This window comes from Taudactylus pleione, unplaced genomic scaffold, assembly GCF_031769625.1.
Source record: "Taudactylus pleione unplaced genomic scaffold, aTauple2 ptg000110l, whole genome shotgun sequence".
Taxonomy (NCBI): Eukaryota; Metazoa; Chordata; class Amphibia; order Anura; family Myobatrachidae; genus Taudactylus; species Taudactylus pleione.
In genome coordinates, this window is record NW_028284512.1 from 363846 (window position 1) to 387989 (window position 24144).

Below are 24144 nucleotides of genomic sequence, written 5' to 3' on the forward strand. Positions count from 1 at the left end.
GTCCCGGGCTTTAGTGACCCAGTGCTGGGTGTGCTTAAATACAGGGGACAAACTACGTAGGGGTCCCCTGTACTATTAAGCACAACCAGCACCAGGCTAGTCAGAACCAGCCCTGGTTGCCAAAATATGGTCCACAAACGACGTAGGGGTCCCCCGTATTCTGGGCAACCAGCACTGGGCTCTGATGTGGTCCTGGTTCTGGAAATACAGGGGAAAAAATGAGTAGGGTTCCTCAGTATCTTCCAGAAGCAGCACCAAACTTTTTCTAATGGGGGGCTGATGCCACAGCCAGGGGAGCCCTTTCAACAGGCCCCCCAGCCACAGCATCAGCCCTGACCACTAGTCAGCCCAGGCCAGGGATCTCTGGGGAGCTCCCCTGACTGTGGCATCAGCCCCCTGCTAGAAAAAGTTTGGTGCTGGTTCTGGAAAATACAGGGGAACCCTACTCATTTTTTCTCTTGTATTTCCAGAACCAGGACCAGATCAATGCACAGTGCTGGTTGCACAGAATACGAGGGACCCTACGTCGTTTGTGGGCCGTATTTTGGCAACCAGGGCCGGTTCTGACTAGCCCGGTGCTGGTTGTGCTTAAGTACGGGGGACCCCTACGTAGTTTGTCCCCTGTATTTAAGCACACCCAGCACTGGGTCACTAAAGCCCGCGGCTGGTTGTTCTTTTTTGGGGGTGGCTTGCCATTTTTGTATTTTTTTTTACACAGGTATTTTTTTTTACAGCGGCAGCACAGACTGGTCTCACGGACCCATCAGTGCTCTGTGTCAATGACACAGATGCAAGTAGCATGTATCTCCTGGTCTTTGCGTGCATCTGTGTCATTGAAATACACAGCAGCACAGACGGGTCTCACTGACCCGTCTATGCTCTGTGTCAATCACACAGATGCATGTAGCATGGATCTCCCGGGTCCGTGCTACATTCAAATGGGCACCATAATGCTGATTGGCTTCCTGTCTGCCACTGCAGTGCCACTGCTAGATGGGCCACGTGTTTGTGCCACCCACTTGTGTCGCTTAGCATAGTCATCCAGCTACCTCGGTGCAACCGTTTGGCCTAAAAATAATATTGTGAGGTGTTCAGAATAGACAGGAAATGGGTGGAAATGAATGTTATTGAGGGTTAATAATAGCGTAGGAACAAAAATATCCAACAAATTCTGTGATTTTAGCTATTTTTATGCTTTTTTCCCAAAAAATACAAATCCAAAATCAAAACACAAAACCCAGAAGGGTGGTTTTGGCAAAACCGATCCAGATCCAAAACCAAAACACACAACACGAAAAGTTCACACCTCTAATATAGGCTCCATCCTCTTCTTCATCACCTTTCTCCTTCCCTCACACCCTGGCTCCATCCTCTCTTCCCTCACCCTCCTCCTTCACACACAGCCCGTCCTATCCTCTCCTCCCTCACCATTTTCCTTCGCACACAGCCTGTCCATATCCTATCCTCCATCACTCTCACTCTTCCCTCACACCCCATCTTCTCGTTCATCATCCTTCTCCATCCTATTCTATCCTATGTATCACTACAAAAACAAATGTTTTTTTATAAAGTGTTCTGGCATTTACTGTGCTTTTAGAAAAACATTTGTCACTTATGTCTACATGCACAACAGCATAATGGATATATTATGAATTGCATTCCACCTAAACACCACCGAGCAGACTATTGCTTTCTTTCCCATCAAAGGGAAGTCCTCACTTATTAAAGGTAGCACTAAACAGTTTGTTTACATAATAAATATAAATAAAGGGCCACAATTTAGTGTACAGTATTTATTAGGGGTGTGCACCGGCCACTTTTCGTGTTTTGGTTTTGGATCTGGATCTTTCTTCGTGTTTTGGATCTGGATTGGTTTTGCCAAAACCACCCTTCCGTGTTTTGGGTTCTGGGTTTTGTGTTTTGGATCTGTATTTTTTTGAAAAAAAGCATAAAAACAGCTAAAATCACAGAATTTGTAGGTTTTTCTGCTCCTATGCTATTATTAACCTCAATAACCTTAATTTCCACTCATTTCCAGTCTATTCTGAATATCTCAAACCTCACAATAGTGTTTTTATGTCCAAAAGGTTGCACCGAGGTAGCTGGATGACTATGCTAAGCGACACGAGTGGGCGGCACAAACACGTGACCCATCTAGGCGTGAAACTGCAGTGGCAGACAGGATGGCATTGAAAAACTAGGCCCCAAACTGTACATAATGCAAAGAAAAAAAAGAGGTGCAAGATGGAATTGTCCTTGGGCCCTCCCACCCACCCTTATGTTGTATAAACCGGACATGCACACTTTAACAAACCAATCATTTCAGCGCCAGGGTCTGCCACATAACTGTGGCTGAAATGATTGGTTCGTTTGGGCCCCCACAAAACAAGCTGGCAATTTATCTGTCCCTGCACAAACTGGCTCTACGGAGGCAAGATGTCATCCTCATCCTCCTCATCCACCGATTCCTCACCCTCTTCAGTGTGTACATCCTCATCCTCACAGAGTATTAATTCGTCCCTGCTGGAACCACAGGTCCCTCTGTACGTTCTGGAGGCTGGTCTCCCTGGAAGAGTTGATAATTCATTTTATGAATATCATCTTCTCCACATTTTGTGGAAGCAACCTCCTACGCCTTTCGCTGACAAGGTTCCCGGCTGCACTAAACACTCTTTCGGAGTACACACTGGAGGGGTGGCAACTCAGGTAAAATAGAGCCAGTTTGTACAGGGACCTCCAAATTGCTTCTTTTTCCTGCCAGTACAGGTACGGACTGTCTGACATGCCTACTTGGATGCTGTCACCGATGTAATCCTTTAACAGACAGACGCACGCTTGTCGCGCTGCTTTGAGGATGCAAGTGCGGCTACAGCCCACACAATTCACAAAGACAGAAAAAAGAAGAAGAATATTTTTATTGTTTGTGTAGCACACTTTGAGGGTGTCACCACCCTTTAACAGACAGACGCACGCTTGTCGCTGCTGCTTTGAGGATGCAAGTGCGGCTACATCGCACACAAGTCACAAACACATTAAAAAAATAGTTTTTTATTTTTTGGAGCACTTTGAGAGTTACACCACCCTTTAAAAGACAGACGCACGCTTGTCGCTGCTGCTTTAAGGATGCAGGTGCGGCTACAGCCCACACATTTCACAAAGACAGAAAAAAGAAGAAGAATATTTTTATTGTTTGTGTAGCACACTTTGAGGGTGTCACCACCCTTTAACAGACAGACGCACGCTTGTCGCTGCTGCTTTAAGGATGCAGGTGCGGCTACAGCCCACACAATTCACATAGACAGAAAAAAGAAGAAGAATATTTTTATTGTTTGTGTAGCACACTTTGAGGGTGTCACCACCCTTTAACAGACAGACGCACGCTTGTCGCTGCTGCTTTAAGGATGCAGGTGCGGCTACAGCCCACACAATTCACAAAGACAGAAAAAAGAACAATATTTTTATTGTTTGTGTAGCACACTTTGAGGGTGTCACCACCCTTTAACAGACAGACGCACGCTTGTCGCTGCTGCTTTGAGGATGCAGGTGGAATCTAGACGGGATTTGGAACCGAGGACACACTACCGCCATCAATTGTCTAAATCCCACTGCACTAATGTCGGATACCGGACGCACGTCTAACACCAACATAGCAGTCAAGGCCTCAGTTATACGTTTTGCTTCAGGATGACTGCTGTCGTACTTCATCCTCATCGCTAGGGACTGTTGGAGGGTCAATTGTTTAGTAAAAGTAGTGATGTTCCTACTTCCTCTCTGGGATGATGAACAACTCCCAGCAGCAGCAACAGCACTAGGAGGAAGTGGTTCTTGATCTTTCCCTATTTTATTTTTATCGGAGAAAGTTTGGTCCTCCATTTATGTTATATTGATATATATACGTGCGGCTAAAGCGCACACAAACACAGAAAATATTTTTTTATTTTTGCTGGAGAGTAGTGCACTTTGTGGGTTACACCACCCTTTAAGAAATGAGCCAGCCAGCTCTTTACTTATGGGACACAGGTGCACGCTTGGCGCTGCTCCTTTGTTGATGCACGTGCAGCCACAGTGCACACAAGTCACAAACACAGAAAATATATATTTTTTTGGTTTGGAGTGTACTTTGGGGGTTACAGAACCCTTTAACGGTCAAGCCAGCCGGCCCTTTACTTATGACACAGGCGCACGCTTGGCACTACTTTGTTGATGCACGTGCGGCTACTGCGCACACAATTCACAAACACAGAAAATAATTTTTTTTTTGGTTTGGACTGGAGAGTACTTTCGGGGGTTACAGCACCCTTTAACGGTCTAGCCAGCCGGCCCTTTACTTATGACACAGGCGCACGCTTGGCACTACTTTGTTGATGCACGTGCGGCTACTGCGCACACAATTCACAAACACAGAAAATAATTTTTTTTTTGGTTTGGACTGGAGTGTACTTTGGGGGTTACAGCACCCTTTAACGGTCAAGCCAGCCGGCCCTTTACTTATGACACAGGCGCACGCTTGGCACTACTTTGTTGATGCACATGCGGCTACTGCGCACACAATTCACAAACACAGAAAATAATTTTTTTTTTGGTTTGCACTGGAGTGTACTTTGGGGGTTACAGCACCCTTTAACGGTCAAGCCAGCCGGCCCTTTACTTATGACACAGGCGCACGCTTGGCACTACTTTGTTGATGCACGTGCGGCTACTGCGCACACAATTCACAAACACAGAAAATAATTTTTTTTTTGTTTGGACTGGAGTGTACTTTCGGGGGTTACAGCACCCTTAACGGTCAAGCCAGTCGGCCCTTTACTTATGACACAGGCGCTCGCTTGGCACTACTTTGTTGATGCACGTGCGGCTACTGCGCACACAATTCACAAACACAGAAAATTATTTTTTTTTTGGTTTGGACTGGAGTGTACTTTGGGGGTTACAGCACCCTTTAACGGTCAAGCCAGCCGGCCCTTTACTTATGACACAGGCGCACGCTTGGCACTACTTTGTTGATGCACGTGCGGCTACTGCGCACACAATTCACAAACACAGAAAATTATTTTTTTTTTGGTTTGGACTGGAGTGTACTTTCGGGGGTTACAGCACCCTTAACGGTCAAGCCAGCCGGCCCTTTACTTATGACACAGGCGCACGCTTGGCACTACTTTGTTGATGCACGTGCGGCTACTGCGCACACAATTCACAAACACAGAAAATAATTTTTTTTTTGGTTTGGACTGGAGTGTACTTTCGGGGGTTACAGCACCCTTAACGGTCAAGCCAGCTGGCCCTTTACTTATGACACAGGCCCCACGCTTGGCACTACTTTGTTGATGCACGTGCGGCTACTGCGCACACAATTCACAAACACAGAAAATAATTTTTTTTTTGGTTTGGACTGGAGTGTACTTTCGGGGGTTACAGCACCCTTAACGGTCAAGCCAGCTGGCCCTTTACTTATGACACAGGCGCACGCTTGGCACTACTTTGTTGATGCACGTGCGGCTACTGCGCACACAATTCACAAACACAGAAAATATATTATTTTTTTAGCACTTGGGGGGAGCACCCCTGATGGACAGAGCACCCCCTGGACAACACTACAGCACCCCTTTAGGACTGGGACACTGCACAGGACTTTGGAGTGGACACAGCCCCTATGGAGAACTGACTGCACAACACAGTCCAGCCAGCCCCTATGGACTTTGAAGTAGTGGACACAGCCCCTATTAACAACAGCAGCACAGCACAACACAGCCAGCCCCTATGGACTTTGAAGTAGTGGACAACAGCAGCACTACACTACACTACACTACACAGCCCTAACTCCCACCCTCCCTCTTCACTGTCCACAGCCGAGTGAGAAAATGGCGCCGACGCGGGTACCTTATATAGGATCCAAAACCCGCGAGACTCGGAAGGCGGGATGATGACGTTTTGCCTCGATTTCAGATCCGAGTCAGGCGGGAAAAGTCGAGCCTGATTCGGATCGGACTCGGATCGGGGGGGTTCGGATTTCAGAAATCCGAACCCGCTCACCCCTAGTATTTATACCATCAGGCAGAGCTTATTGCCATTAACCTGTGATACAACACAGGTCACATGTGTTCCCTTTGCCAGATATAACTTTATCCAAATAACAGCAAACACCTGAATAAATCCAATTGCTACAAAAACATCTCAGAAGGCATTAGATATACCTATCAATGTGGTACAGTAAAGCCAAAAGGTTTCACTGGATTCCCAGCAGGTTAAAACACTGACTTGTGCACAGTTCACTGTAACATCGTGCCTGCAGCATCTCAAATGTGTGGGGAGGTTTTCACCAGGGCTCCCAGAGCCCCTCATTGATAAATAGCAGCACTAGAGCATATATAGTTGTCATGTGTCAACTACTTTTGTAGTTAATCAATAAATCTAAAAATAATATGTTGTTTTTCTTGGTTCTGCACCTTATACGAGGGTCAGCTCAGCAGTGTACATATCTAGCCTGAATCGAGACAAGCAGCAGTGAGCTCCAGCCAGGTTTGTAACTGGTCTCTGTAGACTCCGCCTCGACCGAACACACTTTTGCAGCCATAGTTCCTGCTGCTGCTGCTGCTCTGGAATCCACTCAGTGGCTGACCCACTTCCAGCTGGACTGCAGTGCTACTACTGTACTTCCTGAAGGTGGTCACCTCTCTTATCCCAGCCTAGGGATGGCCATCGTTGTGGTTACCATCGATGGTGATATAGCAAGTGGTCATTGATGGATACTAACTATGCAATTGATGATCATCGATGGTTTCACTAACTGATTGTCATTCCTGTTCTTTGACTGACTGGCCTGTGGGCCTATCAGAACCTGGGGGCAGGGCTTCGCGGGTGCCGAGGTGGAGCTTTGCTCTGTATCCTGGCACTTTGTAAAAAAAACAAAAAACATTTGGTTATGCTGTGCCATCGATGGAGAGAAACCTTTTGGTTCTCCCCCATCGATGGTAAAAGCATTCGAAATCTGCCATAAACCATCAAAGATTATGAGTTATTGATGGTCGATGGCCTTCCCTATCCCAGCGGCCAGCCCCACAATCTAAAGTGCCAAGCGGTATGTATACTGCCGGAATATCGGCCACTCTGCCATCTGTCCGCTGCTGCGCAGGAGAATTGCCTACTTTCTCGTTAGTGTAACATTCCAGGAGGGTAAGCAACTCGGTCGCAGCTGGCTGCTGGTGAAAGAGAGAGGGACCGGCCCAGCGGAAAGTGGCCTGATCTCCCTGTGACCCCTGTCTGTCTCCATCCTTCTTCTTGACCCTCCTGCAGAGTTCTGATTAGCTCTGCCGCTGGATGAGACAGATTCTGAAGAAAACACTGAGGTTCTTCCACGTTCCACTTCCAGAGTACGGCCATGCATGCTGGTGTGTGCGTGCGTGTGCAGCAGGCAGACAGATTATCTGTCACAGATATCGTCAAGGTACCACAGTTTAGGGTGGGTTTTGAGTCAGTGGGACCCACCGGGGTTTTGCCCTGGCCCACTGCTGGGCCAGGGCAGGACCCTGCGTTCTCACACAATTACTGCAATTATGCTACTACAATGTCTCTAAAATGAAGAATCTCAGTATCCATCTAATTTACTTAGCGTTCTGAAAAGATGACCACAGCCAACATCTCCCCTGGTGCTTTTATTTCCAAGCAATCTTTTGAAATACTAAAACTAATGCAGAAGTCCTGTAACCATGTGAAGGAGCTTATAGTGTGTGTGTATTTCTCCATATGGTTGTGCTGCTCCATCATACAGATACAGTGTCGTAAATTCATCCCAGACGCCCAGAGGCAAGTTATAATTTGGTGCCCCCCTATCACAGCCGCTGACATTGTAATGCTGTACGTGTCACACTGACATATTCTGAGGAGCAGTGACACCAATGAGTAGGGACAGGCTATAGATAGACAGAGGCGGCAGCTGATGGTCTGACATGGAGCTCTCCACTAGTGTATGGTGGCTTCTCAGGTGCCGGGAAGAGGTGCCATGTCTTGGGCGGCTGTGACGGTACACTCCGGGTACATAGTGACAGCCCTAAGTGGGGTGAATATATTGTGGACAATGGAGGAGGTGCCCCTTCAGTGCTGGTGCCCGGCGGCAGGCGCCTCCATTGTCTTCCATAGTTCTGCCCCTGTACAGATATGTCTTCATACACCTAACATCACTACGCCATTTTAAACAAGTACAAAGTTGCAGATGAAGCACAACAGAACTTGGCGTGAGAAAAAGCTGCGGTCGCTGCATAGCACCACAGATTCAGACTCCGTAACACACAGGTATATAAACGTTGCACATCAAAAACTTGATCGGTGCAAATTAGAATTCATGCCAGAGCCGTAACTAGGTGTCACGTCTGAGGCTGGAATATGAGACGTGGTGGGCCTAGGTTGTGGGAGGAAGTGGAGACGAGGGGTCTGGATATATGTTCTCCTCATCCACAGGTCTTGAGTGTTGGCGAGACCTGGGCAAAGGTGCGGAATCTAACCCACAGGATGGTGTACACTGCTGCACGGATTTTCACCAGAGACGGGAGGCACACAGGTAGAGATAGTATACACTGCTGCATGGATATTCCCCAGAGACGAGAGGCACACAGGTAGAGATGGTATACACTGTTGCACGGATATTCACCAGAGACGGGAGGCACACAGGTAGAGATGGTATACACTGCTGCACGGATATTCACCAGAGACGGGAGGCACACAGGTGGAGATGGTTTACACTGCTGCACGGATATTCACCTGAGACAAGAGGCACACAGGTAGAGAATGGTATACACTGCTGCACGGATATTCACCAGAGATGGGAGGCACACAGATAGAGATAGTAACACGGCTGCTGTAAGGAAGGTTAGGAACCTGGACCGGGAACTCAACTAAGGCACGCTAGGAGACAACCGTTGTTCAGGCAACTTCCTGTAACCTGTGGAACAGTTATATACCCAGGGAAACCCTTTGATAGATGCATAGCGTCAGCTGATCACTCACCTATCCTGGGAAGGAGATACTGTCACATGGGCCGACTGTCATGGCGGCGCCCATGTCCGGAATTGCGATGCCAGACACAAGCCCAACAGGAAGCCACTGCATGCGGGGAGAATGCTCAGCTTTTCCCCCGCCGCCATGCCAGCTGCCCGACCACCCAGGATGACAGCGGAAGCCGGCGGCGCGGTAAGCGGAAGCCGATCCCCGGCTGAGCCCTGACAGTACCCCCCCCTTTCAGGGTGGGCACTGAACACCCATCAGTCTTATCTGGAAATCTCCTATGAAAACTGGATTAGTCCCAGAGCGTGCACATCAGAGGCTTTGATCCAGGCCCTTTCCTCGGGGCCGTAGCCCTTCCAATCAATGAGATATTGAAGGGTGTTAAATCTGTGCCGGGAATCTAGGATCCTCTCCACCTCAAATTCAGTGCCTTGTAACGTCTTAACTTGAGGTAATTTAGGAGGACAACTCTGAAAACGATTGAGCACCAGAGGTTGTAAGAGAGAAATGTGAAAAGTGTTTGTAATCTTCATTTGAGGGGGAAGTTCCAATTTATAAGTTACTGGACTGATTACCTTGAGGACACGATATGGGCCAATAAAACATGGGGCGAGTTTCATAGACTGTACTCTTAACCGAATATTCTTGGAGGACAACGATACCCTGTCCCCAACTCTCAAAAGTGGAACAGCCAAACGTCTCCTGTCCGCAAATTTCTTGTAATTTTTTGAAGATTGCTTTAATGATTTATGAATTTTACTCCACAAAAGTGAAAAAGATTGGATATCTTGGTTTACAGCCGGAACATCCATAGATGGGAGCTCTTGGAAATCTGGAACTCGTGGGTGTCTTCCAAAAACCGTAAAAAAAGGAGTGGATTTAGAGGAAGAATGGTACTTATAATTATGAGAAAACTCTGCCCAGGGTAGGAGGTCCACCCAATCATCCTGGGAGGATGACACAAAGAGCCTAATGAAGGTCTCCAGTTCTTGATTGACCCTTTCCGTTTGACCATTCGACTGTGGGTGGTAGGCCGAGGAAAACTTCAATTTGATTCCACATGTATTACATAGGGCTCTCCAGAACTTGGCTATAAATTGAACACCTCGATCAGAGACTATTTCCTTTGGGAGACCGTGTAATCTGAAGATGTCTCGAATAAAAATTTTTGCTAATTGAGGGGCTGAAGGAAGGCCAACCAGCGGGATAAAGTGTGCCATTTTAGAAAAGCGATCCACGACCACCCATACCGTGTTATGCCCCTTGCACCGAGGTATTTCAGAAATAAAATCCATTGAGATGTGGGTCCATTGAGCAGCTGGGATTGATAAGGGACGTAGAGGACCAACCATCTTTCTACGTGGAGTCTTATGTTGGGCGCATTTAATACAGGACAGGACAAACTCCCTGACATCCTTCTGCATGGTAGGCCACCAGTAAGATTGAAGTAAGAACTGGTAGGTCTTGGTGATTCCAGTGTGACCTGCGAACAAGGATGCATGAGCCCAAACCAGTAGTTTTTTGCGTAAATTAGGAGGTACAACATTTTTTCCAGGTGGTAGAGACACTACTTGAGTAGGAGCAAACACAATTGGGTCCAAAATGGAACGAACTTGAGAACACTCCTCCTCCTCCAACTTAGTCATAAAAGAGTGAGATAATGCATCAGCTTTTTTGTTCAACACACCTGGACGAAACTGAAGTTTTAAATTAAACCTAGAAAAAAAAAGTGACCATCGTGCCTGCCTGGCGTTCAACCGGTGTGCAGTTTGAAGATAGATCAGATTCTTATGGTCTGTAATAATCGTGACAGGAAATTTAGCCCCTTCAAGAAGATACCGCCATTAGAATTAAAATAGATAGTGAAACCTGTTAAGGATATTATATCCCCATGAAATATGAAAACCAGGTCATCAATATAACAGCCATAGAGGACGATCTGCCTGCTGCGTTCGTGATCCCAAATGTGTGCATCTTCATATGCGTCCATGTAGAGATTCGCAAAACTCGGCTCAAATTTCGTCCCCATGGCCGTTCCAAGAGTCTGGAGAAAGAAACCGTGATTGAATATAAAGTAATTATGTTATAGGATGAATTGCATAGTTTCCAAGATAGACATGCAGACTCTGAGATCTCCGTAGAATTCATCAAGTGTTGTTTAATCACACGTACACCCTTTTCATGTGGGATGTTTGAGTATAAAGAATATACATCACATGTCACAATTTTATTTTATCTTTCCATTGAATCCTATCAATCATATTACGGAAAGCTGTAGTATAATGATGTGAGATCTTTATTGCTACATGGATTGGTTGTATTAACAGCTGCTGTTACAATGTTTCATGAATCGCACTTGTCTTCAGCCAGTATGTTTTTGATTGGTTTATAATTAAATTTTGTATGCCTTAGATTAACGATTAATACTCCCTTTTATCTTGGTAGAAGCATCTTACTACTAATTGCTCCCAAGCGCCGCCTGTTTATATTTTTTTCTAATGAGAAGTAGAATCTGATTGGTTGCTATGGGCAACAGCTCCATCCTAAAAACCCGCATTTTAGTAAATATACACTTAAGAGTGGAGGGGAGGATGTGCAAGAGGTACAGGTACTAAAGGAGCAGTTCGATAATAGGAAGAAAGTTAACCAAGAAATAATTGTGACATGAAGGTTTGTGGAGTATAATAGAAAAAACTGCTTTGTAATAGAGTTAAGTGATGCCTCAGAAATTGTGAGGCTATGGTGTCTATTTACTAAAGTGCAGGTTTTTAAAAGTGGAGATGTTGCCCATAGCAACCAACCAGATTCTAGCTATTATCTTCTAGAAGGTTCTAAATAAATAAGTAGAATCTGATTGGTTGCTATGAGCAACAATTCCACTTCTAAAAATCTGCACATTAAGTACAGTAAATATACCTCTGTCTCCATAAACTGCAAATGCAACTTATTGTGCAATACTGTCAACTGTTTGGTCCCTTTACATTTTTCTTAAAAATAGGCTGACATTACTTTTCTTTGCTTCATCACCTCTAGTACACGTGTGTGCGCGCGCCATACCTCCCTATATTCCAGATTTCATGGGGACAGTTCCTATTCGAAGGCGCTATTGCATTGTCATGATTTGCACTGAATTGTCATGATTGCTGGGGTGGTGGTGGTGGTGGGGGTATGCACGTTCACTGCTTCTCTGTATTAGGTTGTAAATGTATTTGAACTGAAGTTCATGTCCCACAAACATAGGCTCACTTCTACTATAGTTCAGTGTTATAATACATATTGCACACATCCAGAAATGCCATACAGATGAAAAAAAACACCGATGGTAAGTACTAGGTTTAGGGGGAGCGTTAGGTTTAGGGTTAGCGTTAGGCATTAGGTGGAGGAATAGGGTGCGGGTTAGGGTTAGGCTGCAGAGGGGAGAGGGTTAGGTTTCGGCTGCGGGGGGGAGGGATGGGTTTAGGGGTAGAGTTAGTGTTGGGATACTTATCTGCAGGTGTCTGCATTCTCACCTAGGGGTATATTTACTAAAGTGTGGGTTTTAAGAAGTGGAGATGTTGCCCATAGCAACCAATCAGAGTCTAGGTATTATCTTCTCGAAGGTGCTAGATAAATGTTAAGTAGAATCTGATTGGTTGTTATTGCAACATCTCCACTCTAATAAATATACCCCATAGTCGGGATTCCGACAGTGGGATCCTGAATGCTGGCATGCCATACCCAACACAGAGAGCATTGATGGGACCTTTTATATGTACTGGTGCTAATGTAAGGCGCCTCCAGTGCATTGTAAATAAAGTCCCCTATGACAGAGAGATTGCTTCTATGTACTGTTTTTGTAGCATCTTTCTATGCATGGTAAAAGAGCATCCAGAGCGGACCCTGGCTTTCCGTGGGCCTTTCTGGGAGGTAACAGGGGTATGGTTAGGCAGACTCAGGCATGTCGCTGACCACACCTCGCAGGCTGATTACATATCCCCTCAGTTTTACTATGTTCAGTTTTTCATGCCGGCAAATTGCATGAAATCCAGTTGGAGGTGTGATTTTTTTATTTTTTTTTCGTTTGGAAAGGCCGGATAATAATAATGTTCATGAAGCAGTTCAGTGAATCTGTAAAGACCAGTACTGTATATACTTTTTATGAGCGGTAAGCAACTATATTACTTCTAGCTCTCATAACACTTTTCTATTTTGTTTCCTTCAAGTATGAGATCACGAAGCTTAACTGGTACCATTTTCACCATTGTGGAGACTCTACTCAACATATTGCTGGTAAGTTAGAATCGTCACATTTTTTGTACAAAGAAACAATGGTGGAATATAATGTCCATCATCCGGCTCCACCCCCAATGTGACAAAAATCTCCGGACACGCCCCCGCTGTTAGCTGACAATCAGCTCCCTCCGGAAGAAGTCAGATCATTGCTTACTGGTCTATAGAAACTTTCAACCTGATTCAGAGTTCCACGTAAGTCAGGAAGCTCGAACTAGTGTTGTGAATCTCACTGTGTGGATAATGATAGCCACTCAGCAGAACCTAGGGTGCAGGGTTATTCACCAATAGAAGCCTCCTTTCCTTTAATTACAATTGTTCACTGGTACATAGATGCCCAGTGGTCTTAGATCCCAGTAGTGCAGAGTTGCTAACCAATCCGTGAGATATGGGACGTGTGACACACTAACACAATGGAGCAACACACAGGGGGAGATGTACTAAGCCTTGGAGAGAGAGAGTGGAGCGAGATAAAGTACCAACCACTCAGCTCCTAACTGTCATCTTTCAAACACAGCCTGTAAAGTGATAGTTAGGAGCTGATTGACTGGTACTTTCTCTCTCTCCACTTTCTCTTTTCAAGGCTTCGTACATCTCCCTCACTGACTGGAATGGTCGGGGACGGGCCGGATCACTGGGCAAAAGAAGGCAGCAAGGTCAGGATTCAGGCACTGGGTCTTGGCAGGTAGATATTCAAAAAGGTCCAAGACATGGACAGAGGTCATACATAGCAAAGAAGCATGGCATGGCACACCTAACTGGGAGGAAAACCTAACACCAGCAAAGCTGAGTGTATTTATGTAGGCTTTACCTGATCAGCTGCAGGGGTAGAGTCGGGTGATCATCTACATGAAAACCGTGCGCGATTGATCAGCAGTGAAGCAGATACCATGAGACCTGTTAAATCAGGGCAGGTGCTCCCTAATTAATGGCTAAGAACTGCTGAGCTGTAGAAACCAGGGCAGTTCCCTTGCAAGCTCATTACACAGAAAAGAAAAATATTGGAAAAAGGCAGATTCAGAACCGCAAAACATAACATTGGTGTCAAAATACAACTGTGTGATGACATCATATGATGTCATGAATAAGTAAATGTTGAAAAACAGGTTATCGACACAGTGAATTAAAATAAGTGAAGACAAAGACACAGTAGACTCATTCCCAGGGCTGCCATCAGAAATTGTGGGGCCCGGTACTAACAAAACAGGCAGGGTCCCCCCCTGGGGTATGGGGCAGAGGTAGGTGGAGCTGTCGATGTGGGTGGAGGGACAGGGAGGGCTTGACCTATTGGGGTCACAGGGATGACTAGATGTGGGGGGTGGCACAGGGGGTGCAGGAAAAGCTGGACAAGGGGGCAAGGGTACTGGGCTGGACTAGGAGGGCGCAGGGAAGGCTGGTATATTATTATTATTATGTCATTAATTTTTTTTTTTTTTTAGTCATATTTGAGATCTGCAGAAATAGGAAAAAAAAAAATACTTTCAAGCACTGTGTTATCTAACTGACCTTCTAAATGTTGGTAGACACCGGCAGCCAGAGAGAGAGAGCATGGGCTGCATTTCCGGAGCGAGGTAGCAGAGGTGTGGAATGCAGTGATGTGCAGTACCGTAGCCAGAGAAGAAGAGAAGAGTTTCGGTGGCATTTAAAACATGGAGCCGTCCGCGAGCCAATCACAGCTCACAGAACGGCAGCCAATCAGCAGTTGGCGCTGCTGATTGGCAGGCTGCTGTTCCACGAGCTGTGATTGGCTCGCATCCGGCTCCATATTCTAAACAAAGTTCCGTATTGAACACAATGTATTAGTGGATAGTTGAACAATGAACAAAACTGTAGGTAGCACGACCATTACAGCAACACTCGGTTACTACGGTAACAACATAAATAGTAATGAAATGTATAGCGCAAGCAAGGCATGAACCACAATTACAGTAAATCCTGTTAGAATCTAAAGGGATTATTAGATCATTCACTAAGAGACACCACATCTGGCAACTTTCTAGGAGGAAACAAACAAGGCAAGTTGTTTTATATGCATCATATGTTTAACCCATCAGTCTATGATGCATCATAGACACAAACGTCCCTTCCACATCAAATATTGTCTATGGCTGCATTTTATAGTATCAGGGTGGTTTAATAAGGGATACTGCAGCACATAGAGGCCCTGATTCATTACTGTTCGCAACTGTGATTACGCACGCATTGGTCCGTTTGTTGCGTTCTGCGCATGCGTATGCATCGCAGTGCGTGAGCCGGGCACCTGCGATCGCAGTGACTATTCAGACCCATCGCAGACTGATTGACAGGCAGTGCTGTTTGTGGGTGGTGACGAGGGGGTGGTCAGGGAAACGCAGGCATGCCAGTGCGTTTGAACGCCATTGCAGGGGTGTGCATAAATTAGCCACTGCGATGCCTGAGGCCTGATAGCGTGTGATGATGATAGCAATTTCTGAGTAAGGTCAGAGCCTGTGCAAGTGTGCGTGAGGCTGTGATGGTACTCGATTGTACCGATGGTTTCGCAGTCTTGCTAAACTTTACGGATGTGTGTAAGGTAAAGTGGGCGTCTTTGTGTAGTGTTGCGGCGGCATGGTGATCACAATGAATTAGCATATTATCGCCCTGAATTACTATTGCACTGCGTGCATAATCGCTATTGCATTCGCAGCTGCGATCGGTAGTGAATCAGGCCCAGAGATATCTGCGGATACTGCAAAAGTGGGCAATTTTTCAGGCTCTGAAAACCTTAGTTTTTTGGAACTTAACCCTGAAAGTTAATTCAATCTTCAGATGACATTAGCTGTTGTAGACTATAGATTATAGTGTTGCAAATTTTTGCTGCGAGTGGTCAATCAGATCTCTCTGCACCAGCCTATACTTCCATGTGAGCAGCTGGGTGAGGTGATCCATTGTGGATCATAATAAATCAGGCCAAAAAACTTACATTGTACATTCTGGTACATGCCTAGGCTTTGATAAGATGGAACCGAGGTTTGGTGGTAGGGGGTTCAATCTAAATTACGTTCCTCATGAAGGTGGCTATGGAGAGGAAGGGCTTCGTCTAGCAGAGTGTTTAGAATGCTTGCTGGTGTGATTGGTTCACTACTACTGCTCAGATAGACTCCCAATAGGATAGGGCAGTGGTTCCCAAACTTTCTCAGTTCAAGGCGCCCTTAGGGTCTTCAAGGCACCCCTACGCCAAAATAATTACTGGGCAGTCCTGTTTTTTAAGTAGTTGGGTCAAAATAACGTAATAAGTTTTTAAAAAAGAAAGAGGAAAACTGTGCTATTCTTATCTATTGCCCCTCCATCTCTCTCCCATTGCCTCCTCCATCTCTCTCCCATTGCCTCCTCCATCTCTCTTCCATTACTTCCTCCATCTCTCTCCCATTGTCCCCTCCATCTCTCTCCCATTGTCCCCTCCATCTCTCTCCCATTGTCCCCTCCATCTCTCTTCCATTGCCTCCTCCATCTCTCTCCCATTGCCTCCTCCATCTCTCTCCCATTGCCTCCTCCATCTCTCTCCCATTGCCTCCTCCATCTCTCTCCCATTGCCCCCTTCATCTCTCTCCCATTGCCCCCTTCATCTCTCTCCCATTGCCCTCTTCATCTCTCTCCCATTGCCCCCTTCATCTCTCTCCCATTGCCCCCTTCATCTCTCTTCCATTGCCCCCTCCATCTCTCTTCCATTGCCTCCTCCATCTCTCTCCCATTGCCTCCTCCATCTCTCTCCCATTGCTTCCTTCATCTCTCTCCCATTGCCCCCTCCATCTCTCTCCCATTGCCCCCTCCATCTCTCTTCCATTGCCTCCTCCATCTCTCTCCCATTGCCTCCTCCATCTCTCTCCCATTGCCTCCTCCATCTCTCTCCCATTGCCTCCTCCATCTCTCTCCCATTGCCTCCTCCATCTCTCTTCCATTACTTCCTCCATCTCTCTTCCATTACTTCCTCCATCTCTCTCCCATTGCCCCCTTCATCTCTCTCCCATTGTCCCCTCCATCTCTCTCCCATTGTCCCCTCCATCTCTCTCCCATTGTCCCCTCCATCTCTCTTCCATTGCCTCCTCCATCTCTCTCCCATTGCCTCCTCCATCTCTCTCCCATTGCCTCCTCCATCTCTCTCCCATTGCCTCCTCCATCTCTCTCCCATTGCCCCCTTCATCTCTCTTCCATTGCCCCCTCCATCTCTCTTCCATTGCTCCCTCCATCTCTCTTCCATTGCCCCCTCCATCTCTCTCCCATTGCCTCCTCCATCTCTCTCCCATTGCCTCCTCCATCTCTCTCCCATTGCCTCCTCCATCTCTCTCCCATTGCCCCCTCCATCTCTCTCCCATTGCCCCCTCCATCTCTCTTCCATTGCCCCCTCCATCTCTCTTCCATTGCCTCCTCCATCTCTCTCCCATTGCCTCCTCCATCTCTCTCCCATTGCCTCCTCCATCTCTCTCCCATTGCCTCCTCCATCTCTCTCCCATTGCCTCCTCCATCTCTCTCCCATTACTTCCTCCATCTCTCTCCCATTGCCTCCTCCATCTCTCTTCCATTACTTCCTCCATCTCTCTCCCATTGCCCCCTCCATCTCTCTCCCATTGCCCCCTCCATCTCTCTCCCATTGTCCCCTCCATCTCTCTCCCATTGCCTCCTCCATCTCTCTCCCATTGCCTCCTCCATCTCTCTCCCATTGCCTCCTCCATCTCTCTCCCATTGCCCCCTTCATCTCTCTTCCATTGCCCCCTCCATCTCTCTTCCATTGCTCCCTCCATCTCTCTTCCATTGCCCCCTCCATCTCTCTCCCATTGCCCCCTCCATCTCTCTCCCATTGCCTCCTCCATCTCTCTCCCATTGCCTCCTCCATCTCTCTCCCATTGCCTCCTCCATCTCTCTCCCATTGCCCCCTTCATCTCTCTTCCATTGCCCCCTCCATCTCTCTTCCATTGCTCCCTCCATCTCTCTTCCATTGCCCCCTCCATCTCTCTCCCATTGCTCCCTCCATCTCTCTTCCATTGCCCCCTCCATCTCTCTTCCATTGCCCCCTCCATCTCTCTTCCATTGCTCCCTCCATCTCTCTTCCATTGCCCCCTCCATGTCTCTCCCTTTGATCCCTCCATGTCTCTCCCTTTGATCCCTCCATGTCTCTCCCTTTGATCCCTCCATGTCTCTCCCTTTGATCCCTCCATGTCTCTCCCTTTGATCCCTCCATGTCTCTCCCTTTGCCCATCTCCATGTCCCCCCTTACTTATCTTTAGTTGTGATCATTCTGTAGCATCACTCCTCACGTCAGAAACTTCCTGTCTGATCACCCACAATGCACTGTGTTGTAGGACCCCATTCAGCAACAGGCAGCCTCAGGATTCACTGCTTCACAGTGACAGCTTTCTCCCTGCTCATCGCAACCCCCACTCTGCTCTACTCCACGCCACAAACTCCTCTCCCACCTCAGCCACCTGGCCACCACCCACGCTGCGGCGTACAGTTTGGGAACCACTGGGATAGAGTATTATTTTTGTTTTCTAACACTAAAATATGGCATGCTCCCATGTATGTTTGGTTAGTACTTTTACATATCCTGTGGGAGTCATTCAATTTACTGGTGACTGGTTGTTCCTTACCGGCAAAAATGATATACCACATTGTATTGAGTCAAATAATGATTGAAGTCTATGCTCTTTGTTTGCTGCAGGTGTGTGGTGTATGCAGCTGCTGGAGAAAGCCCGAGACAAGTCAGGTGCATCTAATAGGTAGGTAATAATTACTAGAGATAAATGAGTCTTCACATTCATACAGACTTCAGTAGGGATAACGCTACTCAATACCCTATTACTTTCATAGTGCCCATGCATCCAGTGTCCGTGCTCAGACAGTCACAGTTGTGACTTAGACGCACAGTCTCAGAAATGTCTTGAAAATGTATTTGGCGTTCCTGGGCAGTGACTGGGAGGTGAGAGGAAGGTGGTTATGAGGATGCAAGGAGATGGTCCGTCTTATGGGGCTGGTGCAGGACGGCGCCACCATCAGGCAGACTTAGGCAGCTGCGCTGCCTATTGGCACCGGCAACTAGGGGCAACGCAGCCTGTTGCTGATTCTGTTTTGCAAAGTGGCTGATGTTTTGCCTATGGTGTCAGGAAACCTTACAACATTCTCAAAGTGGGCATCTGTCCTTGTACACCAGGGAGGGGCTTATAGCAGTGTTTGCATATAGTCACAGATGTGCAAAAGCGCAGACAGGGACGCCACTTTGTGCGACATAGAATCAGGCCCATTGTGAGGAGTCCAGGACTTGCTGCTTACTGATTGCTGCAATAATACCTATGTGACCTGATAATAGGTATCTTGGAGTTGCAGATGTGCATCTGATCAGTGGTGTCCCTCCCCGCGGTGACACCCGGTGCGGGGAGGGATGACGCCAAAAAAGGGGGCGTGGCCTTGCGGCCTGAATATTAATTCTTAAAACCTCAAAATTCCAGCATATTTGAATATGAAGGATAAGCAAAATGCACAAATAACTAAGTGTGGCAGACAGATGTTGGTGTCTCCAAATGCACTGTGTACTCAGGCAGGTATCGCAGTTTTCACTCCCCCACTCCAGCAGATGAGATGTACCTGCGTCACCTCGGTAAAGAGGCGAAGCAGGAAGAATTATAGGGTTACGATCCGTGCCACTATAATACATTAACCCCAGAGGGCTTTGTGGGAAATAAATGCTAGAAGAGAGTCGATAGCAGTTTTTGTTATTGACTGTTTTCCCTTTGGATGTATATCATACATACTTGGTAGGCTCCTTCAGTGTAATATGTAGTTAATATGAGAAACAAAAAAAAAACAAATACAACTGAGCACTATTCTTAATAGACAATGAATTGTTTGAAATGGAAAAACTTCAGAATGAAGGAGCTGCTATGTATAGGAACTAGCACTGTTTGACCAGATCAAATGTTTTATAAATGAGCATTAAAATTATTAATTTTATATGCACTTAAAAACCATATACAGCATATAATAATACATAAAAATACTGTATATATAAAATCTCACAAAAATATTAACTATAACCGCATAATGGTATTATAATAATGTCCATTAATAATGCATTAAACTCACTAACGTGTATTCTCGTGTTACCATATAACAACCTTCTTAAATACAATGTAACTTAACTTCTAAAAATAAAGACACAGACAACTGTGTTGGCGTTTAAATATTTTTTAAAATTTATTTTTGACAAGTCATAAAATTTTAGACTATAAGTTAATTCTAATAATGGTGACGACACAAAAGGAACGCACAGGACTATAACAACCAAACAGCTAAAAAAAAACACACACACAAGCCAAGCATTGGTGATCAACTCTCCTTTACCTTCAACCACCGGTCCAGGTGGTATAGCCATTTCCCATCCAGGACAATTGGCTGTCGCCTTACTCCGCTTTAATGAGAGCGCACACACTAAGCCTAACTATTAACATAAAGTAACTCCAAGTGTCGTTCTTTTCCGCCAAGCAAGGCCTAAACCGATGCGCCGCCACCACAACTCAACCCTGTAACAAGAAGCACCTAAACCAGCAGAAAAATTAGCCAATCCTGCAGGACTAAAAATGTACGCCATCTCCACGAAACAAATGTGCATTGCGGAACTGAAGAAACACCTGCTCTACTATACCACCACCATTCTCCACTACACCACCACCATTCTCCAACATGTACCTCACCACTGCAGTATTTACCTTCCTCCTAGCAACATCCAACCAGGCACGAAAACCAGAACACCACCAAACACTCCTGTAGACAATGAAAGACCACAACACTGGCAGGAAGGCAGAGCTTCTGCTATCAACTGGAGCTAATGACAATAGAGCGCCAATCCAATGTAGTTCGCTGACCTAAATCATTCCCAATATGGGTAGAGAGGGAAAGAGTTGTCTGCAATGGATGCACAGAATTAAAATAGAAGTATTATTCTTTAAAATATGTATATCATGATATAGTCCATGAAATATTAAGAGAAAGAAATTAAAGTGTTATATAGGTAAGAAAAAAATGTAATTGAGATAGATTCTCGCTACCAATACAGGTGTGTTTTTAATGTTTTCTGACATATATGGTAGTATCCTAGATATCTATATATTATTTATTTAACCTATTGCAATAAAAATTATGTAAACCAAATGCCATTCTGTCAGTATTATTTCAAACATTAATTATAGCACTGCGTTAAATGGAGTACATATATGTCCACATATCACAACATAAGTAGATATGTTCATTCACACACAGATGCAGCACCTATAATACGGAGAGAAAAAACACAAACCAAGCAGTTGAACCACAGACACACGACAACAGCAAGGCATGGAAACTTCAACAAAGAGGGGGGAAGGGGAAGAACGTAGCTAACCCGACTTGAGGCAAAAAACCTAAAAAAAACCCTGGAGTAAACCAACAGTCACGCCATATCATATAATTCAGAAGCCAATTGGGCCCCCGGGGGAAAATAAAAAAATCCTCATAGACTCCCGCAGTAGGTCAGTGAGTGGTTAGGCCTCCGTTGAGCTACGTTGGAGCAAAATAGCTAAACCCCGATGAATATAACGTCGGAACGCCACCGACCAAAGGATTGCATATCTCCATCGGATAAGCCAGCAGAAGCTGCAGATGAAGCAGCTCCTGTTCTAAATGAGTGAGTACCGAACTAGCCCGGCTTGAGCTCTGAAAAAAGCCATACAATGCTGCAAAAAAATGACAAAACTGGTATTTCGTAACCGGGAGAAATCCTCGTGCATCAACCATGCCCCATTCCATCACCATGCATCTGCTCAAAGGCACGCCAGCGCCCCCGGACATACTGCAGGAATGGGATATGGTTGTAGTGAAGCCAGCGCCTTCTACCAGCCTGGTCCGCACTGGAGCGCTGTATAAGGCCTAGCATTGCTTCCAGGCATACAAATTACGTCCCCAGTAGTGAGTGGTCGGTCAGCCCTTTTAAAGGAGAGGGGCAACTAATTCACAGACCCAAAATACGCCACATGAATCGTCATGGTAAAAACCTAATTGAAACAGCAAGCATTCAAAGCTGAAAATAAAAACAAACTGAAGGGACCGCAGCGAGCAAGTAAAGCAACATGGACATATCAGTGGGACACCTGCAGTTAATTGCTTTTAGGGGTCGACCTGGACCAACCCCCGCAGGCCCTCAAAATTATCAAGGACTTGCAGGGGCCGGGCCCATCATACAACACAAAGAAAATAGACATGACTGCTAAAATATGCCGTACCACAGCGAGCAAGCGCCCTGGCGAATACAGATCCCAAATAAATGTCAGCATGACTCTCTGCAAGCTCTTAAGTGCCCGAGCCACCGAAACCAGATATAATGTTCCCATTCCAGCCAACCCACCTGCTAACAGTGCAAAGTCTTGGGGACAGTGCATCCGCAATCCCAATCTGTGTATCCGGCACATGCCTGGCAACAAATGGACATTAAGCAGCAGGCAACACAGAACAATTCATCCTAGCAAACGAACAACCGGAAGAGAGGACGAACTCTGAGGTCAAGCGCATGCAACGCACCCAGGATGTCACAACAAAATCATACTCATGTTACCCAAGTGGTCCCCCAAGAGTTCTAGAGCAACCACAGTGGGGGACAGCTCAAGCAACAGCATGTTCTCAGTGAACCCCTACGCAACCCACGTCAACGGCCAAGGTAAAGCGGACCAAGGAGTACTCAGCCACCTCCCTATGGGGATATAGCTGTAGCCATCGCCACATATGACCAAGGTGTATAGGGGATGCAGACTTAAGGAGATCCGCCGTTGTCAGCTGGACGGCTGGGGGCGATACCAGATTCGGCATGGAAGCAAGCCTTTTTTGGGTGACGCCCCAAAGTTCCTGAGGACAGGTTTCAGGGGAGCACGCTGCATATATATTGAAAAAAAACACCTGCCAATTAATGTAGGAGCAATAGGCCTACTCACCCGTGCCCCCCAGCACAGCAAGCGCTGGCCAGCCTGACTGATCAATTGATGGCCCAGGCGTGGAAGACTGGGATGCTAGCAAAGGGGTCAAAAACGTTGGCCTGGGATGACCGCATATGGAGGGAGGCCATAGCAGCAGCTGGATTAGAGGGGGGGCGCCACGGGAGACAGTGTAACAAAACCAGGGGAGTAGCGAGGGTGGTTCCAGTGGAGAATGAAATGGACAGAGGGCGTCATACAGAGTTCCAGAATTCATGGGGTGCTACATAGTATAAGGGCTGCCTGTTATTTATTTATTTTTATTTTATTTTTTTGGTTAGTTTCCACTATAACCTAAGGAAGTTACAGATATTTATTTATTGTCATTTATTATTTATTTATTAGGAGACCTGAAATAATAATAATGATGGTAGACAGAACATGACATGGTTAGTAGTACTCACATTAATATAATGCAATGTATATTTGCGAAGTAGGAGCATAGCTGAGAACGGAGCTTCCCATAGGTATTCCAACTACAGTGGAAGCTGCTTGGGGCAGTAATTGCAGTCATAAGCTGTGCACCCTGTGGAATTTCTCTGTTTCACTGTAGCACATGTATTCTGTCAATTTAAATTAAATGCCCAGAATAAATAATACAACCTCCTCTATCAATGATTCAAAGGGATCACATTTAGATCCCAGGTGCTATACTTAAATAAGGCAGTGTCAAAGCAGCTACCCCTTAATGTCAGATATTGCATCACTAAAGCATTCTATTCCACCAATAGGACCTCAATGCCCAGCAGAGAAAACTGCCACTGTTTGCTGTTTTTACTCCTCACTCCAGTATTCCCCCACAGGCTGGCCATACACCACTAGCTCAGTTCAGTACAGAGAGTGTGTGTGTTGGGGGGGGGGCTGCGCTAAGACATAC

At 46.2% G+C, this 24144-nt stretch overlaps 1 protein-coding gene across 6 annotated transcripts in view; it reads left to right on the top strand.

The window, feature by feature from the left end:
* ADGRD2 (adhesion G protein-coupled receptor D2) overlaps nt 1-24144 on the top strand; it is a 374363-nt gene that overhangs the window by 54141 nt on the left and 296078 nt on the right. For all 6 annotated transcript variants that reach the window (XM_088471096.1, XM_088471093.1, XM_088471092.1 and 3 more), the window contains exons 3-4: nt 13197-13263; nt 18938-18995. In XM_088471096.1, the coding sequence (XP_088327222.1) occupies nt 13197-13263; nt 18938-18995 (125 nt within the window). The remainder of the gene's footprint in view (nt 1-13196; nt 13264-18937; nt 18996-24144) is intronic.